This window comes from Physcomitrium patens, chromosome 22, assembly GCF_059467195.1.
Source record: "Physcomitrium patens ecotype Gransden chromosome 22, ASM5946719v1, whole genome shotgun sequence".
Taxonomy (NCBI): domain Eukaryota; kingdom Viridiplantae; phylum Streptophyta; class Bryopsida; order Funariales; family Funariaceae; genus Physcomitrium; species Physcomitrium patens.
Window position 1 is genome coordinate 4,539,891 of NC_143431.1, and position 16,510 is coordinate 4,556,400.

The window sequence follows — 16,510 nt, forward strand, 5'->3', positions numbered from 1 at the left end:
ATCAACAACGATATATATATATATATATACATGATAAATATTATATTTTAAAGAATCACAAGGAATTTAAAATTGAAGAAATATTGAACTTAAACTAAGAGAATGCAAAAACATTGTTATAAAAAAATTTCTATAAAAAAAATTAATATAAAAGAGGATATTTAAATTAATTTTTTAATTTTTTAAAGTTTTAAAGATTCGTTTACAACTCATTATTAGTTTATTTGTTATACAAGTATTAAATTCTGTTGTTAATGCAAACCAAAAATTGACAAAAGAAACTTTTATATATATATATATATATAGAGAGAGAGAGAGAGAGAGAGAGAGAGAGAGAGAGAGAGAGAGAGAAATAATTAATAATACAAGGTGTTAAATTGATGAAGGAAAAAAATTATTATTTCTTCTTAAAACCATAATTCTAACCACTGTTTAGTTCAACTTCAAAGAAAACAAAAATTCAATTTGCTTTCCACATTTTAATATAAACAAAAAAACCCTCCAGAGACATTCATCTACAAAACATCTCTTACAGCAATACCACAAAAAAGGCATCCTATCTGAATACTTGATACTGTAATATGATACTTTTTCCACTACATATGTAACATTTAGTTGTAGGTAAAGAAATGGTAAATCTGTTTGGATGCCTACTATTATACTATGGCAATATACAAAGTACCACATCAAGTATTGAACTAGGTATTCTCAACTAATATATGTACACCATATATTTATCCAATCCAACTGCAATAATGTCAAAATCAACATTAGATACAAATTTACAAAGCATGAAATATATTTTGTTTGTTATAGATTCAGCAGTCTTTATAAGTATATTTTGAATGAAATCAGATATGCATTTTGCTTGTTTGTGGTGATTACAAGAAATGGTCGTTAAGGTCGATTGCAAACCACCAATAATAAAACAAAAAAACTGCCTAAGTTAACAAATAAGTTAAGCGGCTTTTCTGTTTTATTGGTATGAATTGGAAATCTATTCGTTTGTTCATATGAATTCAGATAGGCACGAGGTGGTTCATCATTACATCTCACGTAATGCAGAATCATAAATTTGTATGTTTGTCCTCTCCCAACATCCATGCATTACATCCAAGCATTTCGAATCTGCTTGTACCAGGTGCTTGTGACAATTCACTTCCTGCAGTCAGGTACCGTGGAATCACCAATGAGTGGGAAAGAAATTGTGTCACTACGAAAAGATTAAAAAAAAAAAAAAAAAAAAAAAAAAAAAAAAATCGCTTACGCATCAAAAAATCTCCACCACAAAACTCCCTAATCGAACATTAAGAGGGGATGTATAATTAATGAAAAAAGAGAATTAACAATTATGACATGACATGGGAGATAAATATACAACCTGCAGAAGACATCTTGTACCATCCTCATCAGGCTGCATAGTTTTCTACATGTAACCACTTAGTAGCAGACCATTTGGTACCCTTGATCACGGGGCAGCCACCTACCAAACAGAACACAAATCCCATGAGCCATTTTAGAAAACCTGAGAACTTCAGTCTTATCTTAGGTATGAACTACATGCAAATATTTTAGTAATGATCAGTAAAAAATTCAGGCACCGGAGAAGTAGAACATGATGTCTAAATCAAAGAGGAGGAGGATCGTAAGGAAGAACACGGAGAAAAAATGGTCGACCATTACGGTTCTTTACAAACCCCAGCTGTTACAAGCAATGAAAATTCGCGGTTACCAAAAATTTGATTTCATAACCTGGAACAGAAGCGTACCATGCAAGCTAGTGGAATCAAGTGTCGCATCTGGTTTCATGCTCCAGAAAAGCAAGGCATCTCCCATGCGTGGTCGCACAGAAAGACCTTTCTGAGCACACTCAGATAATTTATCCCAATCGGGAACTTCAGTCTTGTTCACCTGAGCAGCTGGAAAAACTGTTTCTCCTCCTTCCTCGACATTTGACCTGTCACCACCGTGTAAAACCAATCATCAATATGATCGCAGATATAGACTTGTTGAACTTTAAGTAACTCCAGCTAAACCTAAAAATAGTCTACGCTGCATTGTCTGCACATAAGAACAGAAATACTAGTAAGAATTCAAAGCCAAATGAAAGCAGGGCAGGACACTTACAGGTACATCAGTACGGTAGCAATTCTTTGGCCGCCATTTTTGGTATTGTATGCATCGTGGAAGTAATCATAATGGGGCTCGTATTTTTCACTTTCTTTGTACTGCAGAACTTGTAAGCCTTCACCTTGCTCTGCAAGCAACAACCCGCACGCCTTAAATGTGATATTGGAACTAATTACGAACAAGTACTACTATTTTGCACAGAAGCTGTACTTCATTGACTTGTGTCAAAAGTGTGCTAAACCAAAGGTTATTAATGTTTCGGCTATCAGAAAGCTAAAAAGGTGTAGACTGTCGACATAAAAACAATCATATTGATACACGAAAATAAATAGAAGACATGATTCTTTGCTACTAAATGAGAAAACTGAATTAAGCAAGTCCGCGGGTCATTTTTATGAACCACTCAACAGCGTATCGTACATACCAGCAGGTATAAATGTGAAGTCAGCTATTCGCTTCTCGATTCTTTTGATCACAGGATCTTGGCCTCGCATCAAAAATGTACCTGAACTTGTGCGTACTCTGTGATGCATCATAAGCACGAATGTGACAGTTCAAGGCTATGAAATTCCAGAAATAGAGAAGGCTGCAATGTGAACCAATTACCACAGAACCTCAAATACATCAATATCATTAACGCATACGGACCTTCACAAATGCCAAGAACTAACCATTTGAGTAACGAAGGATCAAAGGAGAAACATCGCAATTACATTTTAGCTGACAAGCTAATTGCATCAACTACCAGTAAATTGGGTCATCAGTAAGAGTCACATCAGTACACACCTGCTGTCTTTGCTCTTTCCTGTATCACTATCTACAACCGTTGACTTCACCAGACTTGGCCTGGCCACTTCAATTAGATGATTGCATTCCTCTTCTGTCTATTCACAATACACCACTGTCAACTTCGATAGCTTGCCACACTTACAGTAACAGAACAGAAAGTAACTATCAGTTGTTTGCTTTTATACAGCACGGATTGAAGAATAGATCGCGTGAAGAGTCTGATGAAATTTATTCCAGAAAGATCTCACTACTGGACTTAGTTTCTTCGCCGAAATACCGCATCCTTGAAAGTCTGAAATTAAGCAGAATGTTCGAGATCCAGAAAGATAGTAATGACAACTCCAAACACACGACAATGCCCTTGCTACATTATTTGTAACTTGAACTTACCAGAAAGTGGTGATATAGAAAGGCTCTGGGCTCCCAAGAGAGGACTTCAACCCAACGTGATAAGGGGTTGGCACCAAAATGCCTGCAATGAAAGACGAATACCACTTAATCAAAGACACAATACTCTGAACATGAAACTGCCCTCACTTTTGAACCATCTATCGTAGCACGCTGTTATAGCACGTCGTTAGTCGCAGCTTAACATAAACCATGCTAACAAATATCGAATCTCAAGTTTTTGGATGAGCAATTAATGGGCGACGAGGGCGATTCGCGCACTTGCGAATGTCAATCATCAACAAACCGTGCAGACAGGGTAACCATACTGTGTCAGAAAATTGAGTTAGGGATTCCAACCTACACCAGCTGTTATAAAAATGTTCTCAAAATACACTAAACTACTTGTACCTGGTCACCTACAACCTTGTCAGTGACCACTCTGATTCGTCCGTCCGATCAAATCCATATTTAAAATCACAACACTTCAAATATACGTATCCGAAGGCCTTGCAGCTAGCATTTATGTAATTCGAAGATTTCTTTCTAGGTTTAAGGTGATTGGGAGTGTAACAAGCTGCAGAGCAAGTATCTCAGCAGGAGCTGCAGTGAAACAACTGAAATTGTTGCTTCCGAGGAAATTGTGAAAATGTCTATAACGTCTCATACGCTATAAGGAAGTTGAATGATGCCGATAAAGGTGGAACAAAGTGCTATCAAAAACTTTCTGGCGATGCATAAACGAATGTCCTTTACCTTCACCCACCTCCACCAGCCCTAGAGTAGTATCTAATTCAGAAAGTATCAGATCTCCCACAAACACGATGCTCGTTTAAAAATGATGGTGCATAACGATCAGAAGGGCAATGAAATTCTGAGAGGCCTCATTCAACTGTGCACGTCCAGATTCATGTGATCAATACCAGAAATTAGCTCACCTTCTTTGAGTATTCACACATTGGTGTAAGAGTTCGTACCCACCTGTGTGAGGGCAGCTTGATTTCCACAACGTCAGCCGAACTCCCGTGGGACGCCGATGGCATGGCTACAAAGCCAAGTGCCAACATGAGCATGAGCGCTAGAGACAACAGGACCAGCACCAACAAAGCCATCGTGCCAGCTCCTCTCCTTTGACCTCGACTCAGCTTCGCCATAGTTACGAACTTCGCCCGGCTCCCACGAAACCCAAGGAAGAAAATTACCGACTACTTCGAGATGTGGCCGCGCCGAGGTAAACAGGATTTCAGAGAATGCAATAGTTACTCAGCCTCTACGGCTTCTAGAATAGAGATCCATACCTACACACTCAAAATGTATGCATGCTAAGAACCACTCTCACGATTGAAATACCTCGGTTCCAAACTTAAAATCAGGAAACCCTTCGAGCTAAAAGCTCCTCGAGGATGATCCAATCACCAAAGACACTGTGAGAAACTCCTCTTTCTCCCCGACTATCAAATTTGTGTATGCAGTTCACCAGCCTCCAACCTGCATGTGCAAACGCTTACAACAAAAACGGCAATTCATCGGAAGTAGAAAGACAGATAAAGTTGACCAAAATAGGTCGACCCACATCCCCTTCGACGATGGTTTGTCCTACCCTGAAGCAGCAAATCAACTGCGCGATTGAGGTAGGGCTTACTGTGGGCACGGAAATAGCATCGCAGTGTGGGTGTGGGTGAACAATTATAGACTTGACTCTCGACGAAGGCAGGAAGACTTGGAGATCCCCCTGCTTGGAATGTGAAGATATGGAAATAAAATAAAATAAAATAAAATAACATGTAAAATCACAGAAAAAACGAAAAGACGAGGAACAGTGGTCAGTATGAAAAGTGATCTTTCTGAGTGTCGTTCTTCTTCGTTGGAGTCGCCCGCCTGTTTTCCAGCAGCATCGTCAATTTCCATCTGCAACTTGAGCAGCCTTCTCATTTCCAGACTCCATCTCTGTAGCAATATAAGGGTCAAATTAGTGCAGTTGGTGTTTCGCATGAGAAATCGTTGAAGTGGGTTTTGGTGCATCGAATTTGAGCTATGGAGTCGTTAGCTCGGGGTAATCTTGCGAATGTAGCCTCCAGCTTCACCTCGTCTACTGAATTGTTGGGGTTTTCCTTGCGCGGTGATGATCTGCTACGTTCAGTGAGATTGGGTGGCCGCAAAGTACGGTCAGTTGGGTTTCGAGTGACGTCTGTGTCTACAACAGAAGACAAAACTCCCGCTCGCTCTGGGAATGTGGGACTCTACACTGGGCGAGATCCTAATGTGAAGAAGCCTGCGTGGTTGCGGCAACGGGCGCCGCAAGGAGAGAAGCTATCAAAGCTCAAGGAGAGCATCACCACCTTGAAGCTGAATACCGTTTGTGAGGAAGCGCAATGCCCCAACATTGGAGAGGTGAGATTTATGTGAGATTTAGCGGTTATTGGGATTGTCATGTGCATTAAAATGGTCGGGCAATGTGGGTGGCGTGGTTTTCAGTAAAGCTGGTGGATGAAACGCTGTTGTGAAGACTCTGCGTATCTCTGAGTATTGACATTGGAACATTGGGTCGGGTCAGTGTTGGAATGGTGGCGGAGGAGCAGGGGGTGAAGGGGATGGCATTGCTACAGCCACTATCATGCTGCTCGGTGACACTTGCACTCGCGGATGCCGATTTTGTGCAGTTGCGACTAGTAGAAATCCTGCACCCGCGGATCCTATGGAACCAGAAAATACAGCTCGGGCAATAGCCAGTTGGGGGTATTCAATTATTCCTTCATTTTTTCAATGCGTTCTTTTGATGCTGTGCATACGGAGTTGAACATCACTCGCCTCCCCGCTTGAGTTTAGAGTGCTACATTTCCCAGATGGTGGAGTTTACGCTGCCTCTTAGGATGGATTAAGATTAGGGTTCATAGTGTCGCTTAATACATTCAATTTTTGTGGAAAATCTGAACCATAGTCGCAGTGACGTAAATCATGTCATGCTTGTGGATTATTGTGCAGCGTAGGGTATGTTGTATTGACTAGCGTTGACAGAGATGACATGCCTGATGGTGGGAGTGATCACTTTGCTCGAACAGTGAAAACCCTCAAGGTTTGTTTGTTTGTTTGTGTTTGTTTGTATTTTTATTTTATTTTTTGTTCATTTTTATTTCCCGTTCCCTTTTGTAGGTTTTCATGTAAGACCAACAATATGTGCCACTTCTTCAGACTTCCCTCAATTCACCTACACTCTCTATGTCCATTGTTATCAACTAAGGAGTTTACAAGTATCCCCATGCTGTAGAACGTCACTCATAGTATCATAGAATTCATTGTATCAGCACATCGAAGTGGTTGTCCGTCTTAATGGCTTTGGTTGAGGATTATTCTTATTTGTGAATCTCATTTGTACGTTGTGTATGGAATCAATTGCAGGCGTTAAAGCCAGAATTATTGGTAGAATGTCTTGTGTCTGATTTCAGAGGTGATCTGAACGCCGTGCATCATCTCGCCAGCTCTGGGCTGGATGTCTTTGCTCATAACATCGAGACAGTGAAGCGATTGCAGCGGATTGTCAGAGATCCACGGGCTGGGTATTATATTCACACACAGTTCATAGTTCTTTTCAAGGAGTTTGCATTTGGTGTTGAAATGTGGTGTGCGTCGCGTGAAGTTTTTGAACTGATTTGTTGTGGATGCTTTTTGATGATAGGTATGAACAGAGCATGGCAGTATTAAAGCATGCCAAGACTCTGAAGGGAATGGTGACTAAGTCCTCCATAATGCTGGGCTTGGGCGAGCGTGATGAAGAAATAAAACAAACTATGCTGGATCTGCGTGATGCTGGAGTGGACATATTTACTCTAGGCCAATATTTACAGGTACAGTAATGGAAATTTGGTGATTGATGTACTGTCGTTCTGAATATTATGAGCTTTATATCATCTTTCAGCTTGTTGTGAGACGTGCACTTTGAGCCTTTTCTCGCTTCTTTTTAATCTTTTTTCTTTATCCCTAAACTAAATTGTATCCTTATCCCTCTTTCATTTGATTTCTGCAGCCCACGCCTCTTCACCTAACTGTGAAGGAGTACGTGACACCCGAGAAGTTCGAATATTGGAAGCAGTATGGCGAGTCCATTGGTTTCAGATATGTCGCAAGCGGTCCTCTTGTAAGTTCGTGCAATAAGTGTCAAGTATCTTCAATTAAACTAGTTTGTTTATTAAATTTGATTGAATCTTTCTTCATATCACCTGAAATGTTGCTTGAATTTTTTCTTATTTAACATTGTCTCATTCCCTGCAGGTTCGATCCTCTTACCGAGCAGGGGAGTTCTTCATTGAGAGCATGATTCGTAACGAACGGAACAATGCTGCGGTGTAATTTAAAAGTTTATGTTAAGTGCTGCAGAAAAACATATCTTCACCAAAATTTCGTGCCACTCACATGTGGCGATTAGAATCTATACTGAGCTTAGTTAGTTAGTCGAGCTATTCCTCAGCTGGGAGGTTTTACATGATATTGAGCCTGATTGAAGCATCTGGAACGTCATGCGCTAGGGTCCATGATCGGGTGATTCCGGTGACTCCCACCACATTCGTCGAGTGCTTAGATGATTCTTTGTGCTGTACTCAACATTCTGCTATACTTCGAGCCACAACACGTGAGCCTGATTTTTTTTGTTGTATATGAGCTGATCTTGTTCGTTTAATTTCCTTGGGAACTGTTAACTACAGTGGTGTTCCCTCTGTAGGTGATCATATTTACCTCTAAACCCCTACAAATGGTAGTTGCCTAGTTCATTTTGAACGACCCATTGTATTTCAAAATTTTGGGGATATCCTGTCACTGTCTTTGAAACTCTATGGGTGTGATCCTCGTACTTTCGCTCACATTTGGGATAATTAAATTCCAAGTTGCCAAGAAGGATGGGTTTCAGTACTGTTCAATCACCAAATCTGCTGTTGCCAAGAAATTTGACAAATAGTCACTTGAAGGGTTAGGATTAGCTGGCAGGCAGCCAAGTCTGAAGAATTGGACGTTTCTGTAGACTACATTGACTCACAACACTATGCTTAAAGAGAATCAATCATCCCTGCAGATGATCGGGAAGTGTAGTGTGATTTGCAGAAATTGTGTTGCGCAGGGAGGATCGGACTTGAAGCCTTTCCAAATTTTGTGAGGTACGATCGAAAGTGCTCTTCGTTCTCGTTGCGTCCAATGAAGTGCAGACTCGAGCTGTTTTAAGCTTATTAATTTTAAGCAGCATGATTTTATCCCGAGATCATATGTCGGACGAGGTGCCTCATATCTCCCAGCTTTTTCTCTTCGGCTGAGTTTTTGTTTTCTTTTTCTTTTTTTAAACTAACAGCCTCGCCACCTCCACATGTTGGACATGTTTCTTTGAATCTTTCAAGAGAATTCTCCGTGTCACAATGGATATACTCGACCTGTTACATGACGCTTTTCTGCTTTATTGTTTTTGAAAAATTGCTGCTCTTTTATTCCAATCTACCTTCCTGGAGTCCTCACCTTAAGGAAAATTCGCTGGTGGATTTTGTGACTATTGTGATTGTTGCAGTTGATTTTGTGTTCGCCGATGGCGAAGGCAAACGATGAAGTGACATGAGAGGAGCTGGTCCAACTGGTAGAGTCTTCAGGTTTGCAGACTCGCTTTCTTAGAAAATTCCTTGGTCCTCAGAGATTGGTGTTACCAGTGTCCGAAATCCATGGAAGAAGATCAGGTTATACTCAACAACATTCGGTGGATCATGGCATTCTTTTCATCCGGCTCTGTTGCATCTCAGTCGTTGCGACGGCAGGTGCAAAGGTGAATCGCAGGTTATAGGAAAGTGATGATAACATGTGTATGAAGAAACTGTTTTCTCCGAGAGTAGCGCTGATGGACTGAAACTTGCTTTGACAGCTTATTGCAGTGATAGTTCTAATGAACTTCTAAATGATATTGTGCAGTTTCTATTTCTGTTGATGTCTGTGAAGGAAAATCTGAAATGAAAATCTCAGAAGCGGCGAGTGATTTGCTGGTTGTGCTTCCAGGTAATGGAACCATTCTTAAATTTCTACCATGCACTTTATCTCTGTTTGTACAACCTGATTGGCTTTGACCAGCATATTGAAGATTCTTCACACATGTTAATATTTTCCTCCTTCAAATGACGAGATAGTAGCAGTTATATGGACGAAGGGAGAATCATTATGTAGGTTGTGAAAGAAAAAGGTAGTGTGTGAAAACCGAAGAACCAGAACTTTCAATGTCGTGGTTGAATTGTGGGGCATAAAATTGTTTTATTTGGAGCTACCATCCTGTTTGAAAACTGTAATTAGGAGTCCGGGCTGAGCTAATTGTGTTGTGTTTGTGATTGCTGAAGGGTGGCTGGTAGGACATCATGACATGTATTGTGCACAACTAACTCTACAATTAGGACTCATGTGAAGTTGATGTCTTTGATCGTCTTTGATATTGTTCGTGATGTGCACAGAAAGCTCAAAAAAGTATCAACCAGGACTACGTAAGAGTTGTTCTCTAAACGCTTAAGAGCCTTAACGAGTAAGTCGGGATTAGTTATATTGGAGTGAATGGCCTTCATTTTATATTTATTTACTTATTTTGTTTTCTTCTTGAACTGCAGTATGGTGGAAAATAAATAAATAAATAAAACCCAACTTAAGATATGAATTTGGAGTACTTGTGATACAATACTATTGTTTCTTCATGACAGGGCCTGCTGTGAACATGATTGTCACATAATGTTTTATGTGAAGCAAACAAAAGTAACACTTTTTTGACAATTGCTTCAAAAGATTGGAAATAAAATATTATAGTATTTATGGTTTTTAAATGTACAATCTCATGCTTTTCCTGTTTGTTGACTTTTGATACCAAAAAATATTTTTACTTCAACTTTTCATATTTTGTGATGTGATTTTTTTTAATGTATAAATTCTATGAAAGTATGTATGTATATATATATATATATATAGCATGAGGAATATTTTTTTTTATAAATTGATCAAATATCAAAAAAATCAAGTAAGAATGATTGAGGTAAATAAAGATATACTCTTTATATTAAATTTAATAAACCTAATGTTTATGAACCTAATGTTTATATCTATATGTATCCTTACACTGTTGATAAATTTAATGTTTATATCTATACATATCCTTATACTAGGAAGTAATTTGTATATGTTTTAAAAATAAGATAAATAACTAATAAAAGGTTAGATTAATTTTTAAAAATTTGAAGTGTGTATATATATATATATATAATAGACTTTAAGACTTTAAGACTTCCTCTAGAACCTTTTAAGGATCTAATTGTTATTGTATAAATAAGAGAGTAAGGTAAATTTGCTTTGGTTTTGCCAATACAAGTTCAAGAATAATTTATATATTATCTTGTTTCTAATCTAATATCTAAGTTTAGTGCATGTGTATTTCTTAGTCTTTGGATTTTCTAGTTAAATGTCCTTGAAAATTTGACATAATGATCTTTTTATATAGTACTTTTATATTTTTTTTAAATTGAGAATAATATTTTATTATTTCAAAAATACTAATGCATCTTTGAACTAGTTTCTTTCATAGTTTAAATTATATAATCTAAAAATTAAAAAAATCAATATTAAGTACTTTTCTAAGAAGATATTATTAATAACAAACATATGAATATTTACTTATTTATCTAAGATATTTTTAAGTAATAATATTTACAAATTTTAAAAAATGCATGTAACTATTAAAGTTTATGCTCTCTTTTTAAGTATTTTAAGTGATAATAGTAATAATAAAAATAAATATTTTCTTGGCTATTATACTAAAATTGAAGATGGTTCTAAGAAATAAAATTTTAAAATAATATCAAAAAATCAACTACATAATGGTTTGATTGATATGCAAGATAAAACACATCTTTAATTTGGACTAATTTATAATTTTTTAAATACATAACTTATAATAATAGGAAAGTATATCAACAAGTTTATAAAAAATATATATATTTGATTGATTTTTATGCTTTCCAAAAATATTTGTGTTATTTATTTAGAATTTTTTTGATATAGAAAGTTATTTGTTAATCATTTGAATCTGAATTTATTTAATTAATCTATGAAAAATAAGATATTTTTAATTCTAATAATAATAAAAACATTTATTTTTTAATAAAAACTATTTAATATATTATTACATAATAAATACGAATTCTTTAAAATTCTTCATTAAAAAAATATATTTTTTATTTTTCAAAATAAATAAACTTGTAACTATTATATCAAAAAAATTAAATACCAATATTATACTTTAAAAAGTTAATGTCAAGAAATTTGATATAATCATATTGACTACTACAATATCAGTATTTAAATACTTTTTAAAATAAAATGTAAAACTAAAATACATGTTTTTATAATCATTTATAAAAATTAACATATCTCTAACTAAATGAAACATAAATAATAAAAAAAATTATCAACCTTGATTTTAAATCAACCACTTCTTCTGTATAAATTTCAAAAAGTCATTTTTACAAAACGACAATATTTAATTAAGGGATAATTTAATTTTACTTAAACATGATTTTAGATAAGAATATTTTTATATATGTTTATTAATTTAGAACTAGAAATTATGGTGTTTTCTAAAGAGACTAATTAAGTATTTATAAGTATTTGAATTTTTTATTAAAATGTTAAAAATTAATTTTGTATAATTTTTATTCAGTTTTTAGAATCAAATACATAAGATCAAAGACATTGCTATTATTAAGATCTAATATTAGAAGATATTAAGCAATAGATACTAAAGTCACCATTTGTGTGAATATAATATAATTAAAAACATAACATGCAAAATATTTTAATGGTTTCACTTTTTTTTAATGGATGATCTAAAAATAAAAAATTAACTATGCATTCAAATAATATTTTGATCTTAGTATAATTTGTAACAATAAAATTCCGAATTTCTTTTCAAATATTTTATTAGTGATTCTTGATTTCAAAAACAATTAAATTTACTAACCTTGATTAGAAATATTATCTATTATAAATATTATTAGTAACAAATTAATTAAACATAATCATTTCTTTCTTTTTATGAAAAAAATGATATACTTTCTTACAAGCTTATTCAAAGTAGTTTTAAGTGGAATTTTGTATACATCTAATGCTTACTTTACAACACTTCTATTATACTCATGCTTCTCTATAATAGGCATTTTAGGAGTTTTATGCCTTAATTAACTAAATTAAGATTATTTACATAATAGTAGTTATTTACTATCTAGATGAGTTTTTCAAATATGCCTAAAATAAGGTTGGGAGCAAAGTAGTAGTTACCAACTCTCAAGTCCACTTTTACAATTGCGATCAAGTTGGGGTTAGGAGCAAAGCGATAGTTACTAATTTTCAAGGCCACTTTTTCAATCATGAATAGGTCAAGACTCGGAGTGGAGTATTATTTATTAATTGCCAAGGTCATTTTCTAATTGCTACTATATCAAGACTAAAAGCAGAAGATAATTATTGTGTATAGACTATTATTTTAATTGAGCAACAAGGGAGCAGAGCAGTAGATAGTTAATTTGTTTGTTATTGTTTAGATCCTTGGTTTTGATGTCCAAGAACAAGTGTAGCTCAAGCTACATCAAGGCCAATGTTACAAAGTATGGTTTAAAAATTTTCTCCTATTCTATTGTCACTTCAATTGTCAAGGGAATACAATGCTGTTTTTGTATTGTATTTGGTTATAAGGAGAACAAAGTGGAACAAAGTGCAAGATCAAGACCAATGTACAAAGTTGGACCATGTCATTTTGAAACAACAACATTGACTTGCATATAAAGAAGCAATACACTCTAAAATTTCAAGAGTATGCATAGCTCTAGTAGAAAGCAAAGGAAGATGCATTTTTCAATGATGTTGCTGTTCTAATTCAAATTCAATGAGGTCTTACTTTGTCTCTGAAGCTCTTAACTAATATTAAATTTTTTTTGATATTAATAATGGCATTGTTAAAGTTATTATTGGTGACATGTTGTGTTCAACAAAAGACAAAGCTAGCAACAATAATAGTGACCTTGAACACAATGAGGACCATGTTGTATTTAGTAGTAAGGCCAAACATAGTATTGTGATCATCAATTATTGTGTGATTATTATGAATAGAAAGGAGTAAGCCATATTATTTTTTAAGCACAAAGTGTCAATATACAATGAAGACAAGGTATTGTGTTCTTATATTATCATGATTTCAAAGACCAAGACATAGCTATTTAACCTTAGAATTTGATACATTGCTTATAGAGGATTGTTTTGCATGACAATAAACATTATCAAGAAAATATACAAGTTATTTTTGCTCTTTTGTTGTGTTCTTGTACTCATGGAAATGTGAGTAATTTTGTCAAGTTAGTTTGTGGTGCTTAATTCTGTAGCCTATTAAAGCATGTTATATCTTGGTATATACTTTTGAATATATGTAGAGCAAAAATGCATCATTATAAATGTACATGGATGTGCATTGCTAATTTTTGAGCAACACACAAGTGAAGTGATGTTTAACATAGTTTCTAGTTTTCTTGACATACTCTATCATGATTGCGAGGTGCATTTTCTTGGCATATCAACTGATGGAGCTTGAAACATAATTAGTCATGTCATTGGCATTATAACCCAACTCTAATGTATTCTTAATAATAATTACAAATTGATTTATATGTAGTACAAAGCACATCATTTTAATCTAGTCATAGAACAAATCATAGACATGGTAGTAAAGGAGCGGTTTGTCTTTATGATGATGGACTTCATTTTGCATCTCACATAGCAACAAAACCTCATTGCAGAAATGGGTATAACATATTCTTGTATTATAAACCATTTGCTCTCTATAGAAAAGATTACTACCTAGTTTAAAAAGTATTGACCCAAGTTCCTTGCTTATATTTAGATAAAAGAACCTACAAGCACTCCACCTTAACTTTGGTGGATTTACTTGCTTGTAATAGACATCTTCATGGGGCACATTACTAAGATATTTTGCGCAATACTAATCTTACAATAGGAGGCAAATTGGAGACTCTTGTTAGTGCCTTCATCAAAGACCTTAGAGCAATTAGCTTGCTCATTGACAAAATGATCTCTATCTTAGATATAATTATACATATTATTAACAATGACTATGTAGTCTCTATTTTGAATATGCACAAATTTATTGTCATCTCACATCTTTATTTGAAGATGTTTACAACAATCCTAAATAACTTGAGTGCAACCAACTATTGCAAGACATTGGCCTCATAACTTATGAATGCATTGAAGACATATTTGTGTAATGTGATATAGTCAACAATCCACATAAAGATCCACATTTGCTATTGCCTATTTTATTGCATGAGCTTGTTTTGATTTTTGCAGCAAATTTTATTTCCAAGGCTTGCAAGCAAAGCTTTTGATTGCAACACCATTACTTTGCAATGCATATTGACCTCATTGTTGATGAGTATTAAGCTCTTTTTTGCACCTACTGCAATGAAATTATTTTACAAGCAAGCATTGATGCTTGCAATAGAAAGACATTATTCAAAAATGCTTGGACTTTACTTATTGCTTGTTTTCCAAACTTAGTCTAGTTTTGTGGTGGCATTACAACTCTCTTCCTTAGTACCTATATTGTAGAGTCAGACTTCTCTATCTTAAGGTAGGAGAAAGATGATTATTGTAAGAGTCTATTAGACTTGGGACTTGAATGCATGCTACAAGTGAAGTAGTATATCTAAATCGAGGCACTTGTTGATTTTGAATGATCATATAGAGTGATCATTTAGAATGATCTGAATGGCCTTCAATAAACCTTGTCAATATTGCTTGTTCATTTGCATTAGATCTTGTATAAATTTGCCTACCACCTATATTAACTTTTTAGAGGTACCTAAATTAAGCTAGTTTAGGAAATTTAGTTGGGTGCCTATTGTAATCAGGCCTGATTATACTTGAAAAAATAATTAAACCATATGTATTCTTTTTACTTCTCTTCTTATAACCACAACAACAATACTTAAATTGTTGGTTTTTTTAGAATTTTTATACAAGGAAATTGGATCAATTTTCATAATTTTTTTATGATATTGATGGGTACAATCTTTTGTTATATATACAATCATCCAATCAATTTGCATACATGCAATAGTTTTTGTGGTGCAAAATAGATTTTATGTTTTTATATTTCAGTAATTTACTTAATTTTTTTTTTATTGTTATTGTTAAGTTCATGATTCTTTTAGAAATTTCATTGTAAACAAATAAATAAAGAGTTTTCTAAAAATTATTTCAATGATACAACATTCTTTTATGTAGGGATCTTAAAATGAGCATATTAACATCTATTCTATATTTATAACTTATGCATAAAGAATTCATATCTTCACAAGTTTTGTTAATATTTTCCATATCTTTTTAAAATTACAAATATCAAATTACCTTTAAAAATTCAAATTTGTAGCTTGTGGTTGTTTTGGTTTAAGCCATGTGTTTGTTATTTGTATTTCAAGTTTGAATTCTTCTTCAATTCCTCTTTTTCTTTTTCCAAGTTATTTTATTATTATCAACATTACTACTTGATGTACAAATGTATAAAAATAATAAATTGATTTTTACTTATAATTTAAATGCCTAATTTTGGATGCAATGAACTTTGTCAAAAAGGGACCTTTTGCAGCTGAAATGTAGCATTCCTCTGTTTTAATTTCTATGATTAGACTCCTGCAGACACTATCATATAAATTCAATTACCTATCATCAAAATTATTATTACTATTATTAAAAACATGGCTTGATGCAATGGATTCAAACAGAAGAAAGAAAAAAAAGAGAAATCTTAAATATAAATTTAAGTATCTCATATGTTGAATAGTAATGCAGTAATGCATTCAAAGCAGGTTGTTCAAATGTAAATGGGAGGTTGACTCTTATTGCCATAAAAGACTGAAAAATAGTCTTTTATGGCAATATGAAAAAAAATACACACAAAAAAAAGATATAAAATTATTGATTTATTAATTAATATCAAGGGAAAAGAAATGAAAAATACAAAAAGAAACAACAACAATGAATAAAGTATTGATTGAGGTTTCATTCTGTAACTTTATTCAAAAAAGGAAAAAGGAAAGTAAAAGGAGAAAAGAGAAAGTAAAAGGAAACAAAGAGATTTATTGGGATA

General features: G+C 34.2%; 2 protein-coding genes across 2 annotated transcripts; one reads left to right on the forward strand and one right to left on the reverse strand.

The window, feature by feature from the left end:
• Nucleotides 1–801: 801 nt before the first annotated feature.
• On the reverse strand, nucleotides 802–5,121 carry LOC112275152 (putative prolyl 4-hydroxylase 3). The gene is made up of 10 exons (XM_090246374.1): nucleotides 4,949–5,121; nucleotides 4,657–4,794; nucleotides 4,288–4,469; nucleotides 3,310–3,391; nucleotides 2,917–3,014; nucleotides 2,555–2,652; nucleotides 2,128–2,257; nucleotides 1,770–1,957; nucleotides 1,382–1,483; nucleotides 802–1,162 (listed from the first exon to the last, which is right to left on the reverse strand). The coding sequence occupies exons 3-9, from the start codon at nucleotides 4,458–4,460 to the stop codon at nucleotides 1,410–1,412; spliced, it is 843 nt and encodes a 280-aa protein (XP_090102500.1). The 5' UTR covers nucleotides 4,461–4,469; nucleotides 4,657–4,794; nucleotides 4,949–5,121; the 3' UTR covers nucleotides 802–1,162; nucleotides 1,382–1,409.
• A 15-nt stretch (nucleotides 5,122–5,136) lies between these two features.
• On the forward strand, nucleotides 5,137–7,954 carry LOC112275151 (lipoyl synthase 1, chloroplastic). Its single transcript, XM_024505240.3, has 7 exons — nucleotides 5,137–5,697; nucleotides 5,861–6,042; nucleotides 6,289–6,379; nucleotides 6,703–6,860; nucleotides 6,980–7,148; nucleotides 7,328–7,438; nucleotides 7,573–7,954. Exons 1-7 carry the CDS (start codon nucleotides 5,341–5,343, stop codon nucleotides 7,648–7,650), a joined length of 1,146 nt encoding a protein of 381 aa, XP_024361008.1. The 5' UTR covers nucleotides 5,137–5,340; the 3' UTR covers nucleotides 7,651–7,954.
• The last annotated feature ends 8,556 nt before the right edge of the window (nucleotides 7,955–16,510 follow it).

Excerpts from the sequence above, each read along its gene's own strand:
- LOC112275152 (XM_090246374.1), bottom strand. The coding sequence starts at position 4,460 with ATGGCGAAGCTGAGTCGAGGTCAAAGGAGAGGAGCTGGCACGATGGCT. Across the intron at positions 3,392-4,287 it reads ATCAAGCTGCCCTCACACAG|GCATTTTGGTGCCAACCCCT; the intron begins GTGGGTACGAAC and ends CTTTCATTGCAG. Across the intron at positions 1,484-1,769 it reads TGATTCCACTAGCTTGCATG|GTGGCTGCCCCGTGATCAAG; the intron begins GTACGCTTCTGT and ends TCTGTTTGGTAG.
- LOC112275151 (XM_024505240.3), top strand. The coding sequence starts at position 5,341 with ATGGAGTCGTTAGCTCGGGGTAATCTTGCGAATGTAGCCTCCAGCTTC. Across the intron at positions 5,698-5,860 it reads AATGCCCCAACATTGGAGAG|TGTTGGAATGGTGGCGGAGG; the intron begins GTGAGATTTATG and ends GGGTCGGGTCAG. Across the intron at positions 6,380-6,702 it reads GAACAGTGAAAACCCTCAAG|GCGTTAAAGCCAGAATTATT; the intron begins GTTTGTTTGTTT and ends AATCAATTGCAG.